This window comes from Podarcis muralis, chromosome 7 (assembly GCF_964188315.1).
Source record: "Podarcis muralis chromosome 7, rPodMur119.hap1.1, whole genome shotgun sequence".
Classification (NCBI taxonomy): domain Eukaryota; kingdom Metazoa; phylum Chordata; class Lepidosauria; order Squamata; family Lacertidae; genus Podarcis; species Podarcis muralis.
The window spans coordinates 81,394,844-81,409,466 of NC_135661.1; the positions used below are offsets into that span (position 1 = coordinate 81,394,844).

Genomic DNA, 14,623 nt, shown 5'->3' on the forward strand with positions numbered 1-14,623 from the left:
AATTTCTTAAATTCATCATATATTTTATTGCAAAACTCGCTTATAACCATACAAGTCCACAACATATAATAGTACGATCCTATTTCCTTTTTACAACGCCAACATATTGGTGAACTTCCCTTATACATTTTGGCGACTTTTGCCGGGGTGTGGTGCCATCGATAAAGCATCTTCATGGTATTTTCCCTCAAATTATAACATGAGGTAAATTTAATGTCTTGCTGCCATAGCATTCCCCACTGTTCCATATTAATATTGTAGCCAAAGTCCTGCGCCCATTTTATCACAGATGTTTTAACCTGCTCCTCTTTCACTTCCCACTCTAAAAGATGTTCATACATTCTTGATATATATTTTCCCTTGTTATATATTAACTCTTTTTCAAAGGTGGAAGTTTCTTTGGCAAGACCTTCTCTTTTATCTGTGCTCAGTTTTTGGTTTAGTTGGAAATACTGTAGCCAACCAGACAGGTGATGTTTAATATCCTCATATTTTTTTTAGGATTGGCATTTCTTTGGTTCTAATAACATCCTGTAAGTGGGCCAGTCTCCCTTCATGTTTTTCCTTTTGACTGCTATCGCTTCTACTGGTGACATCCACAAAGGTATCTTGGGTTCCAAAATTCCTCTGTATTTACTCCAGATTTTATAGATTGATCTTCTTACTACATGGCCCAAGAAACCTTTGTGCACTTTCACCTTTTCATATATCAGATAGGCATGCCACCCAAACCGGTTGTCGTGCCCCTCAAGATCTAATACATTTGTATCTTTTAGTGTAATCCATTTCTTTAACCAAACTAGCCAGCTGCGGCATGGTATAATTCTAAATCCGGTAATCCAAATCCACCTCTTTCTCTTTTATCTATTAATACCTGGTGTTTGATTCTCGGCTTATTGCCATTCCAGACAAACCTGGCTAGCTCCTTTTTCCATTCCTGAAAACATTTCATTCCTCCCAAAATCGGAAGTGTTTGAAACAAAAAAAGTTTGCACTGCTTTTTCCATTGCGTTGCCATACATCCGGCGCCATTTTTACACCTGGAAACCAGGACATGTCAGGAATTTTCCTGACATATGACAAGCGTAGACTGAAGCTATTACCCATGTGCTTTGCTTTCCCCCCCTTTTTTTCAGAACAGGAGGAAGGAGTTGTAATGACTGAAGGACTCTTCAATAGGAGGCCAATAAAAACACATGGCTCTTCTGTCTTTAATAGGTAGAAGGAAAAGCTTCAGCAGGTGCAAGGCTGCTCAAGCCTGCAGCATCATGAAGTGACCATCTGGACCAGCTGAAATTCCTCTCCATCACACAACTCTTAAAGGCACATATTTCCAGAAGCGTGAGATGGAAACCTTTAGCATTATCTCAAAAGGCCACTGGGTGCCATTGCAGCTCCACCGACCAAACAGAGGAAACAGTTGGGGAAGGTTTCCCCTTCATCTGTGGCCCATCCAAAGATGGGTAGGAAAAAGCCCCCTTCCAAGGTGCTTTTTAAAGTCACACTTTGCAGTGAAAACCAATTAATGTCTTCAGTTCCAGCACTGATACAGCATTCATCCAGCAATTTGCAACGACCTGTACGTCCCACTTAAGGGAACTGGTTTGCCTCCTCTACCAATTACTAACAACAAAGAACAAGTTTTAATTTGTGACATGACTACCTCCGGTTAAAATAACTAGATCCCCCCTTTTAAGAATAGGAATATTTACGGGTAGTTGCATTTTTAAATTGGTAGCAGTTGATATTGCTCAAAAACAGTAGTGATCTGAAGCCAAGCCACCTGCCTCGCAAGATTTCCTATTTTTCAGGGTGCAATTTTCAAGGTCACCGTCACCCTTATGCTTAAGGAATAAAAATCTTAAAACCTCCCTTTAGAAACTGTGACAGTGAGCATGGCAAGGGGGCAATAAAGACAGTGTTATGCAAGGGGGTTAATTGCAAATGATCACAGATAAACTATTCCACTCAGTTAAGTGAGCATAATGGGGAGTGATTTCAACACCTCAGCTGTTGGGGTGAAGGAAGATACAAGGAAGAAGGGGGTTCTCATGAAAACATGATTTCCTTATGACTTTGTATGCTCAAGGATGGGATAGCAAAGCTGAAAGCTACATCTGGCCCACAAAGCTGCTTCTAGCAGTCAACAAAGCTTTGCAAAATCTGAACTTTTTCTAAGGCTAGACCCCAAATGAATTCATTGAAATAATCACAGTACTTTTGGAAATAAGCCATTAAATGTTTAAAGGACATTGCTAATGTAATACTGCATGATCGTCTGTAAGAAGGAACTGATGAGGGCACTGTGATTTCAGAAATTGGTTTGGAGCATTATCAGGCAAAGACTGAGCTATGGCCATAAAAAGGGAAAGAACAGAAGCTAAACAGGCCCACTGAAATATTAATGGGTCTGAAAATTAATCTCAGCATTATAACCCTTTGTGGTCTCTTGAATAAAATATTTATTAAATACCCTGGATGGAGGCTCTGAGTTTTTATTACTATAGTGATAATAAATTACATTCATCATTATATGTAAACAAGGCTTCCATTGTTCAAATATTGATATCTAAAGATTAAACCCACTAGACAGCGATATTCAATTTTATTAGTATAGTTGGACAACTCATCTTAGCAACAGCCAAGCATGAAACTTTTTTTTTTAAAGTTCAGATCATTCTGGAAATAAATTATTAAGGAGTATACATATCTGGTATGAGGAATTATCAAAACCCTAAATACTAAAAACTTTTTCAATACTATGATATACACTGGGTTAGATTTTTTTTAAAAAAATTAAACAGTGATTGTTGCAAAATCAGATAATGGATTGGCTCAAACCTTGCTTCCAGTGTCCTGCATTCCAATATGAGATGCATCATAAACCAAGGAGGTGTTTTTTTAAAAAAGTTTATTATAAATATTTTCATCTTGCCAATCCAAACATAATTGTGCTGTAACAGTAAGGGTAACAGCAACACAAGAGCCCATATTTTCACAGTCTGATAACCTAAGTAATTTTCCTTCTCTGCCTTTCAGTTCACTACGAGCAAGAATAATATGTGCTCTGGAATGACTTTTTCCAGGTGATTGCATTTGAATTAGGGTGCTTTCACAAACTGCTCCAAAAGCACCTTTTAGCCTCTCTCACCTGCTATCTATGTGCATGTGTACAAGGTTGTAATGCACACTGCAGTAAAAAAGCAACCAGGACAAAAAATATGGTTCACAGGACAGAGGGAAAGTGTTTTAAGAAATCTCATCCTTTGACACACCTTAGATCAAATTCCCAACCTTTTCCTAGTGGGGAAGCATTTTCAGCCCGAAGGCCACCTTCCTTTCTGGGGCAAATTCCAAGGGCTACATGCCACTGGTAAAGGTAAAGGGACCCCTGACCATTAGGTCCAGTCGTGACCGACTCTGGGGTTGTGCGCTCATCTCACTCTATAGGCTGAGGGAGCCGGCGTTTGTCCGCAGACAGCTTCCAGGTCATGTGGCCAGCATGACAAAGCTGCTTCTGGCGAATCAGAGCAGCCCACGGAAATGCCGTTTACCTTCCCGCCAGAGCCAGTGTTTTTATCTACTTGCACTTTTGACGTGCTTTTGAACTGCTAGGTTGGCAGGAGCAGGGACCGAGCAACGGGAGCTCACCCTGCCGCAGGGGGTTTGAACCGCCGACCTTCTGAACGGAAGTCCTAGGCTCTGTGGTTTAACCCACAGCGCCGCCCGCATCCCCACATGCCACTGGTGGGTCAGGCCAAAAGCCAAAGTGGAAAAGCATTGACTGTATGTAAATTTTACATTTTTACAGCAAGCTTATTTCTACACACACTCACACACCCCTCTCTCTGTCTTCCATCCAGACAAGCAAGGAGCATCACCAGAGTGCAAAAACAAATTCTAGCCAGGCAAAAATACTCAGGGATGTAAAGCAGAGCTGGTGAGGGTTGTGACCTGGTCAGAGAGGATATTGCAAGGCAGGGTGTGTGTGGCCTGGGACAGTCCCAAGGGCCAGATAGATGCCTGAGTGGGAGGCTGCATTTAACACCAGGTTCCCTACCTGAACTAGAATGCAAGCATAGATAGGAGAGTCTAGTGTATGCAAAGTTATTTAACTGCATTAATAAAATATTTGCAGCATGGGTGTAGCCGGGGGGAAGGGGGGCAGCTGCCCCCCCCTGATCAAGTAAAACAATAGAAATAGCTAACTGACAAATCACATTGGTTCTGCCTCCTAACAAAAATCCTGCCCCCCCCCAACAAAAATCCTGGCTACGCTCATGATTTGCAGTGCTTGCCAGTTATTCAGTACCTTGCCATTCAGTGGGCAGAAAACTGAATGGTGCAAACAGGTTTACTGCTTAGCGAGCAGTTGGGCAGACTACTGCCTGCACACTTTTCTCCACATGAGTTGAAGGCTTCAGCATGGGTCTCCCAAGCCTTTTTTATTATTAAAAAAAATAAAAGCTTAGGGAAAGGCGGCAGACTGCTACATGCCCCCAGCTATAATTACAATGCAAAGAGGGTATGTCAGAAGATGCACAACTAGGAGTGGGGGGAGCTGTACCTATTGAAATTCCCATTGTTTATAGAGCAGAGAGGCCACGTCCTGTTTTGCTTGTCAATATTAAATTCACGAGGCAGAGTGATAATGAGGCTTGGTGCATTGTGAATCAAGTTCGATAAATGGTTTGTTTTGTCACTTGGCAGAAAAGAAGCGCGCTTAAAAAAAAAAGTAAGGGAAGGGGCTCTCATAGGCGTAGCCAAGGGGGGCAGCTACTCCTCACCCCCGATAAAGTAAAACAATCCAAATATTTAACTGACTGACCAATCACGTCGGTTCTGTCCCACTAACTAAAGTCCTGCCGCTCCTAACAAAAATCCTGGCTACGCCCATGGGGGCTGATTTTAGTCGGCATTTATTATTATTACTATATTTATTTGTATCCTGCCTTTTTTCCCTGATGGGGAAAATGATGTAAAAATGAGAACTGCTAAATGCATGGGCGGGGGAGGGGGGCATCGTTAAGAATAAAAGTGTAAAGCTAAACATATACCGTACAAATAATTACAATAAATAACAGTATCTGGAGAATCTGATTCATTTGCTTTTAAGGCGGAGGTGGGTAGCAATGGGATGAGCCTTCTAGGTGACTGAAAATGAGCGCCTAATAATTGCAGAACAGCCCTTTGCGCTCCCAGCCCCTCAAAAGCGCATCTTCACCTGTCCCATCCAGGCGGTACAGGAGCGTAGCGACCGATAGCTTCCTGCAGCCAATCAGCACAGAACTGCGCCGCGTTGCGACCAATCCACGCCAAGCGGGGCGGGGCGCGGCGAAGCCCAAGGGCGGGAGTGGAACGTGGGCTTCCGTAGCAGCTCGGGAAGCGCGGGAAAAGAGGCTGAGAGTCGCCTGGGCGCTTCTCGCGCTTCGGGCAGCCGCATGGGGACAACCGCCTCTGCACGAGGGGAGGCAGGGTGCTTGCTCCGCCCATCCATCTCCCGCGAGGGAGGCGTGAGTGAGGCTGTTAGGCGGTTGGAGGAAAGAGGTTGTTGGGGGCAAGATGGAGGGTTGGAAAAATCAGGGTTTAAAGTGTGAGGAGGGGGAGATGCCATAAAAGGAGAGGTCTCTCTTCGCTATTATCCGTTTCCCTTGTTGAGTTGCAGCAGAGCCCCTGATCAGCCCCACTGGTGAGTAAAAAGGACATTGTACGTTCTCAGAGGCACTCTTGTTATTCCTCATTTTTTAAAAAAAGAATGGGCATTGGGTGGTTGCAGCCAGCTAAATTCTACCCAACATTGTGTTCATTGAGATGAGCGGCCCCAACTTTTGCCCATTAATTGCAGTGGGTCTGCTCCGAAGTAGGTCTAACACTGCACCCGGCCCACATACTCTACGGCTGCATTCCAGTGAGCCCATGTTCATTTCTGAAACCCTACAGTTGGTAGGTGTTAGGTTTTTTTATATTAAAAAAAAATCTGCTGGCTATTGCTGCAATTGTGTACATATTTAAAATTGCATATTGCCTGGTGCTGAAGTTGAGATGGACAAAAATATATTAATGGTTTGCCAAGAAAAAAGAAAAGAAAACTAAACACCACCCACCCAAGGGCACAGCAGAATGACCAGCACACCATGATTTGCTGAAAGTCCTCTCTGCCTGGAATTATCTTACTCTGAATTTATTTTTGACACTGGGAGGGCTGGTTAGTATGTGGTGTTAAAACTGCAAAGGATTTTGTAGCATCTTAAAGGCTAGCAGCTTTATTGTGTTATAAGTTTGCATTGATTAGGGTCTACATCAAATATGTGATTTATTCATACCATCACTTCTGTGGGTATATAGGAACATAAGAATCTACCTGGTACTGAGTTAGACCCATTGGTCCATTTAACTCTCTAAATACTGACTGGCCATGGCTCTCCAGTATTTCAGATGAGAACATTCCCTGCCCTGTCTGGAGATGTCTGGAACTTTCTGCATGCAAAACAGTTGCTCTACCCCTGAACTATGGCCCTACCCTGTGCATGTGTGTATAATAACATACAAACCTATGCCAGCCCACAGACAAAAACCAAGGGATGTAGGACTGCTGGGACAGCAGCTTTAGCCTCAGTTTCATGTCTTACTTTCCCAGGTGAGAATAAGAATCTAAACCTAGCATCTTGGGTGCTGTTTCCCATTGTATCTGCTTATTCTCAGGAGCTCCTTTCAATATGAATCCTTGTGGCAAGGGAGAAGAAAGAAAGGAGACTTCAGCCAGCTCTGGCTTACCCTGTTCTTCCCATCACCTGAGAGCATCCCCAACAGAGCAGCATAGCATTGAGGAGAAATCTGTCAGGGTCAAACGCCGCCGAACAAGACGAGAGCGCAACTATGTCAAGTTCGGCAGAAATGCTACCGATAGGATCCCAGAACAAAGGCCCAACCGCAGGACGCTACAGAAGACGCTGCCCCCTTTCTGGAGCTCCCAGTTTAACACCTGTGCTAAGTCGACTCCCATCAGACCCATCAAAGGCAGCTGTGTTGCCAAACCTCTGATTATAACGCAGAACAGACTCTCTCAGCCCTTTGGCATGTTTAACAGGGAGGTGAAATCACTTAACATAGAGAGATTGTTGAGCCCCAGAGCTGAGCAAGAGGTCCTGGAGATCACTCCTATACAAAGAGACAGTGGCATGGAGATGTTGCTGGAAGAAGAGATCCAGTCCTGTGACGCTGATCAGAAATCTATTCCCAGCGATCAGTTGAGATGCAATGGAAAGGACCCACGTGGAGTGAATAAGGACTCTACATCGATTACACAGCATCCTGTGGCCACTCCAGGTGCACCCCAGCCTTTAGCTGCACCTGCGGTTGTGGAGTTCAATCAAGAGGATTTGGAAACTGAACCTTTTCAGGGCAATGCCTTGATGGACTTGAATGAAAAGGAAAACGTCCCTCCTGTCCCCACAGCAGAAACGGAGTCAGGCAAAGGCAAATCTCCAGTAAGGGAATTAGCCCAGGACCTGCAAAAACTCTTGGACCTCAAGGCAATATTCCCTGGGCGTAACTTAATCAGGGAAACACGTCAGGCTGTTATCAATATCCTGCTGGAACAGAAGAAAACACTCCCAGATTTATCTGCCTTGGCGCTGCTCAAGAAATCTGCAGGTGGTTGTAACACTGAGACGGCCCATGCAGGTAAGGGGCTTGCTGAGGCTGCAGCATAAGTATGAACTGTGTCAAGCAGCTTGGCTGAAGCTAAGCAGCTGTTTGGCATGCAGCATTTGCCATAAATACTGAAAACGAGCAGTTTTGTGAAATATTGCAATAGTGAAAACAAGAAGTGTAGAAGCCCTGCTTTTGGCCACCATTCTTTAAAGACCACGCAAGCAAGTGATGGACTTTTTAAAAAATCCTGCACTTTCTCAGATGTTTTCCTTCATGGGCTTCTCATCATCTTTCATATTCGGGGGCTGGGCTGGGGAGCTTTTTCCTATTAAGGGCTTATTTCACTTGGAAAAGGTTAGATGGAGGGGACAACTGATGGTGGATGGGGTTGGATACTATGATGGTAGAAATCTGAACCCAAACTGAGCACATTGTAGGATTACATAGCACACTTTCCTTCTCTTTGCCCAATCTCTCCCATTTGTTTGGGCTTTTTCCTGTTTATCCCTCCACCTCCATTAGCACAGGGTTGAACAGACACTAAAGAGGCCTCAACCGATAGTTGCAGAAGGCTGCACTAAATTAGGCCACAGCCAGCTTTAAAACTTTTCATGGTGGCCTGACTTCCTTCACTGCTGAAGGCAACCTGAACCCTCCTTTACTGTTCAGGGAGCTAAATGCAGCATTATTCCAGATTCAGGTAGGTAGCCGTGTTGGTCTGATGCAGTCTAAATATATTTTTAAAAAATAAAAATTGTCCAGTAGCACCTTAGAAACCAACTAAGTTTGTTCTTGGTACAGTGGTACCTCGGGTTAAGAACTTAATTCATTCCAGAGGTCCATTCTTAACCTGAAACTGTTCTTAACCCTCCCACTATATATAAGGGTCTGGTGACTTCTGTTTCACTGTATCTGAAGAAGTGTGCATGCACACGAAAGCTTATACCAAGAACAAACTTAGTTAGTCTCTGAGGTGCTACTTGACAAATTTTTAATATATTTTGCAGCATTATTGGCAGTGCCACACAGGGCAATAGCGTTGCTCTGAAAATCTGGGTTTCGATTTACAGTGGTACCTCGGGTTACAGACGTTTCAGGTACAGACTCCACTAACCCAGAAATAGTACCTCTGGTAACTTTGCTTCGGGATGAGAACAGAAATTGCGTGGCGGTGGCATGACGGCAGCGGGAGGCCCCATTAGCTAAAGTGGTACCTCAGGTTAAGAACAGTTTCAGGTTAAGAACGTACCTCCAGAATGAATTAAGTTCTTATCCAGAGGTACCACTGTACTTGAAAAGGTTCACTGGATCTTTGTGCATTATCAAAACACATTATGCAACATACTAGAGTAGTAGGGGCATAATGAAAAAAAGATCATTTTGAGAAAGTGAGGTTTCCCTTTCTCAGCTATGTCAATAGAAACATACAACTTGTCAGCCCCTCCCCCCCACCATCCCATGTTACACTGTGGAGGGAGCTGGTTCGCTTGAACCTCATTTCTGGTATTTTGTGGGGGATTAGGCTACAGTCACTGAAAATCCTTGGAACGTACTTGGTTTACTTACTACGTTGTATTTTGTCAAGAAATCAGTTTTAAGAACCGTGGGGCGAATCCTAGCATTGCTCCATCCTTTATCCCTTTTTGCTTTTAAGGTAAAGGTACCCCTGCCCGTACGGGCCAGTCTTGACAGACTCTAGGGTTGTGCGCCCATCTCACTCAAGAGGCCGGGGGCCAGCGCTGTCCGGAGACACTTCCGGGTCACATGGCCAGCGTGACATCGCTGCTCTGGCGAGCCAGAGCCGCACACGGAAACGCCGTTTACCTTCCCGCTAGTAAGCGGTCCCTATTTATCTACTTGCACCTGGGAGTGCTTTCGAACTGCTAGGTTGGCAGGCGCTGGGACCGAACAACGGGAGCGCACCCCGCCGCGGGGATTCGAACCACCGACCTTTCGATCGGCAAGCCCTAGGCACTGAGGCTTTTACCCACAGCGCCACACTGCTATATCCTTGCCTGAGACCATCGTTTCACCAATACCCTCAGCCACTCCAAAGTTCATTTGTCCCCTGGATTTCTCCCTCTTCTCCCTCACTGTCAAAATATAGACAGCAAGCTTCTTGCTGCAGGGACTTGTCTTGTTTTACTTTCCACCTCGCCCTACCCTGCTGCGTTGCTTTGCACAGCATAATGGACTTGTATGTCACCCTCCCGAAGGACAAATTAACTTTGCCCTTACTCACATTTGTAAGCTTTTGATTCCACATGGGATTTTGTGTGTTCATTTGTTCTGTCCTCTTTCAGATTTCAAGAGCCCACCTGACAGGGACCAGAAGGAGTTGCTATTGGGACAGATGTCTAGCAATGACAGCAGAAACTCTGACCAGGAGATTTCTCTGAAAAAGCGGAGAGGACAAGCACAGTTCTTCCCCAGTAGCTTTTCTCCCTGTCCTGTACATACAGTTATAAGAATGGTGAGCATCAGAATGTGTTAGGATAGTTTGAAAGGTCAGGTTGGTTTGAAAAGAATGTGTTTAAACACTGGGAAGGTATTAGTATTATCATCATCATTATTACTATTAAATTTATTGTCAGTTTTTCTCTGCCACGGCAATTTAAGGTGACTTCCATAAAGACACAAAACAAAACCCACATAAATACATTGAAATCAAGTGGGGAAAATACATTAAAACATCCCACATTATAGATGTATTTGAGCTGTAAAAAAATATTTTTATTTATTTTCTTACATATGCAGGGTGAGTCTTTTAAAAGAGGCCCCGTGGAACATGTGTACTCTGTATCCACGTGTCCTCTTTTAAAGGACTCACCCTGTATATCCTGCCTTCCTTCTGTGGAAGGAAGGAAACAAAGGTAGTATACATGTAGTAATTATAGAATTGTAGAGTTGGAAGGTACCTCAAGGGTCATCTAGTCCTGCAATGTAGGAATCTAGAGTAGATCATTCATGACAGATGGCCATCCAACCTCCGTTTACTAACCTTCAAGGGAGGAGAGTCCACTGCCCTTGGTGGACCTGTCAAACAGCTCTTACTGTCAGAAAGTTCTTCCTGATGTTTAATCAGAATCTCCTTTCTTGGAACTTGAGGCCATTGGTTTGAATCCTACCCTCCAGAGTGGGAGAGAACAAGCTCGCTCCATTCTCCATGTGACAGCCCTTTAGATATTTGAGGATAGCTATCATATCTCATTATTTACCAGGCTAAACATACCCAATTCCCTCCACTGTTCCTCATAAGGCTTGGTTTCCCTTTATCATCTTGGTCACCCTCCTCTGTACACATCCAGCCCATATTTTACCAACTTCTCTGCAAGAATATCATGGGGGACTTTGTCAGAAGCCTTACTGAAATCAAGATACACTACGTCCACACCATTCCCTTGATCCACAAAGCTTGTAACTCTTATCAAAATAAAATAAATGAGATTCATCTGGCATGATTTGTTTTTGAGAAACCCATACTAGGTCTTAGTAATCACAGCATCCTTTTCTAAGTGCTCACAGACTGACTTTAATTTTTCTGTTCTTGGACCATTCCTGGTATCGATATCAAGTCACTCAAACCTGCTTGTCCCCAGGAGGATGGTGGCCTCTTGTGCCTTCAGACCACACTTGTGAGTTCCAGGTTTAAGTGTCCATTTAAGAATGGCTTCAAGACCGCATCCCGGTTTTTATGCCCACGTGAACATGCAGTGTGTGAAGCAGCCCTCAGGTTGCCGCAAGCGGACAGCTGGAAACATCACATTCCCTTAAGCACCTTGGGCTGATTGTCCTAGGAGTGCGATTACAAATAAATCCATTGACAGTAGACAAACCCAAGGAGGATGCTCAGTTGCCCTCTCACCAAATCCTTTGCCAAAGAACATTGCATGCCAGACTACCAGGCTGTTATGAGCACTATTTGTTCTAGGATGGGAGGTTAATGGTACCGAGATTAACTTCAAAACTTGCCAAATACCTAAGCCGATTTCATCCAGTTGTTCCCAGGCATTTACAAAAGGTCACATCGCATCAGTAGTTTTTATTTGGGGGCCCCACAGCAGGTCATTTTCATCTTCTGATCCAGAGATCCTACTCTGTTTGGCTCCTTTTATGCAGCAATATTCTTGCTAGCTACAACCTCAAAGTACAAGAGCCACAAAGCTCTACTGGGTTCCAACCCACCATCAGGAAGATGTCGATCTAGCCTTGATCTGTTGCTGTTTTTTTACTTATCCCAGAAGCCTTTAGAATTGGCTTAGTGTGGGATGAATCAAAATTAGCCTTAGAAGTTGAAATGGAACATTTGTAAGAGCATGTCAGAAGTATATACATTCCACTGAGAAGCAGAGATAATCTGTCCCTATCTAATCATGCTCTTTCCTTTATCTTGCCTACTTCTTGTTGTTTCCCTATGCAGGCAGAAGAGAAGACCACCCAAAGAGAAGACTTCAGATCCTTTCTTGAGCCACAGGCATTTAGCCAGCACAGCTTTCCCTTGACAGCAGTTCAGCCACACTCCCATCTTTCATCTGCACCTTCCCAGCATGTGAATTTAGCCAGGAGCTCCTTTGCTGCAGAGGAACAACATCTTTTGCATGATGCTTTATTCAGAACTGCTCGGCGTTGGGAGCAAGGACTAGGGGAAGCCTTCTGTGAGTCCAGAAGCAGGCAAGAGAGGTCTGAAGTAGGCAGTAGACTACACACAGAGAAGAGTGCTTCCAAAAGGCATTGCCTGCCTTTTGCTACCTATGATTCCTTGGGTTCAGTCAATCTGAGAGTGGATGGCAAAGGCACCAGCCATTACTTCTTGACTGATGCCCAGCAACATTCCTTTGTCTATGAATTAAGCCCAGATCAATGGAATTTACTAGAGATGGAGCCCGCTCCATTCCACAGCCCGCATCCTTCGCAGGAGCCGTGCAGTTGCCAGCCTCTGGATTTGGGGCTCAGGCCCACGGAGAGAGCTGCCTCTGAGTCTCAGACATCCTTTGATGTCTTAAGAAGCATCTGGAGCCCTAAAGCGCCCAGTAAGGGAGCCAAACTCCCCGTGTCCCAAGCTCTGTCCCACCAGCCAGCCACTTCCAGAGAGCTGAACTCGGAACAAGGGCAGCCAAATGAGTTTCTTCACCTGTACAGCATCGTCCCTCAGCAGCACTGCTCTTCCTACAGGCAAAACCCTCCGCAAGACAGATATATGCTCAGCAAACACCCATCACACGGGACTGGGTTGTTCTCTGTACTGGCAAAACCCAGAGCCTTCTGCCAGAAAGTCTCTGTAGAGCAAGGGAGAACCTCAAATAGTTACCACTTCTGCGGACTGGCAGAGGCCTCCGAAAGAATGCAAAGAAACAGAGACAATGGGTGCTCCAGATCCGGGAGCCAGACTCGTGATCTGAAGCGGCTGCTTCAAATGGAAGAAGCCCAGCAGCAGCAGCTGCAGTTTTTCCAGCAGCTGCCTATGTCGTATTTCCCCCCCTCCGAGGCTCTAGAGAACAGGAACTCCCCTGACTGCGCCTTGCAAGGCCACCTGTTGGGACAGTCCACCCCGGAGCCCTGGGCTTTCCCCCGAATGAAGTTGTACTGAAAGGGTGTGGGGAGCCAAATTTCTGAATGAGAGAGGCTTGGAAAACGAGTGGATGCTTGATTGGTATGAAAAGGAAAGCCAAGGTGATCGCTTGGAAGGGCCATTTGCTACTTCTTACCTAAAATCACAACACGTCTCTCCAAGAATCCAGAGAACTGTAGTTCACTCCTCACAGAGCTTCCATTTCCAACACTTTTAACAAGCTACAGTTCTCAGCATTCTGTGTGGTGTGTGTGCAACCACGCACTCACATAGTTCTGTGATTTCTTTTTATTTAAAGCACATTTGTTTTGGGCCACTTAGAAGGCACAAAACTTTTCTCTTTCTATTCTGGGTATGAATAGAACAGCCCATCCTTTACAAACATGAAGCGTAGGTTTGTTGTCTCAGTGTACCCAACAAGACACACGGGATAAAGTCACCTGTTTCCATTAGATTGCCATATTTCAAGAGAGTAAAACTGTTCCTTTGCTTTTTCTTTTTTTAAGAGAGAGAAGGGAATTAACTGAGGTCTCGAATGTTTTGCTAGTGTAGGAATAAAAATAAATGTGAATCATAAAAGTTGAATGTGAAGTTCTTTACTACCCCTCTGTGCTAACTTTACATTTTTGCTTTGGATTATGCCTGTGATGCTATTCACACAGTTCCTTCTCTACATGAGCTGCATCCTCTTGGGATCGCGAACTGTTCTTTGGCATACGTTGCTTTGCTTTTGTTTGGTTTCACTGATAACATTGCTGAAAACATTATTGGGAGGGAGAAGGGCCTATCAGAAAGTTCATATTATAAAGAAACGAAAGACATTGCAATAGTTGGTACCTGCTTAGTTACTAACCTCCATACGAAGAATCCTGGAGGCAAATGGCCATTCGGGAAGTACCGTATTTTTCGCTCTATAAGACATACCAGACCATAAGACGCACCTAGTTTTTGGAGGAGGAAAACAAGAAAAAAAATATTCTGAATGCCAGAAGCCAGAACAGCAAGAGGGATCACTGCTTTCGCTGCGCAGTGATCCCTCTTGCTGTTCTGGCTTTTTCGAAAGCAACGCAAAGCCTCTTCAGGGCAGGGAGAACGTTCCTCCCGCTGCCCTGAGGAGGCTTCGCGCAGCTATCCCAGAAGCCAGAACAGCAAGAGGGATCGCTGTGCAGTGAAAGCAACAATCCCTCTTGTTCTGGCTTCTGGGATAGCTGCGCAGCCTGTATTCGCTCCATAAGACGCACACACATTTCCCCTTACTTTTTAGGAGGGAAAAAGTGTGTCTTGTAGAGCAAAAAATACGGTACCGTCTTGTTTCACTGACCCTTTAGAGTTCTCTGAGAATGCCAGCAAACGTTAGAGGTGATCTGGTCAACAACGTGTATGTAGACTTCTAAAAGGCTT

At 44.6% G+C, this 14,623-nt stretch overlaps 1 protein-coding gene across 1 annotated transcript; it reads left to right on the top strand.

Annotated features, from left to right (window-relative positions):
- The first annotated feature begins 4,461 nt into the window (after nt 1–4,461).
- PRR19 (proline rich 19) lies at nt 4,462–13,574 on the top strand. The gene is made up of 4 exons (XM_028742268.2): nt 4,462–5,689; nt 6,703–7,683; nt 9,957–10,126; nt 12,074–13,574. The coding sequence occupies exons 2-4, from the start codon at nt 6,717–6,719 to the stop codon at nt 13,238–13,240; spliced, it is 2,304 nt and encodes a 767-aa protein (XP_028598101.2). The 5' UTR covers nt 4,462–5,689; nt 6,703–6,716; the 3' UTR covers nt 13,241–13,574.
- Nucleotides 13,575–14,623: the final 1,049 nt, after the last annotated feature.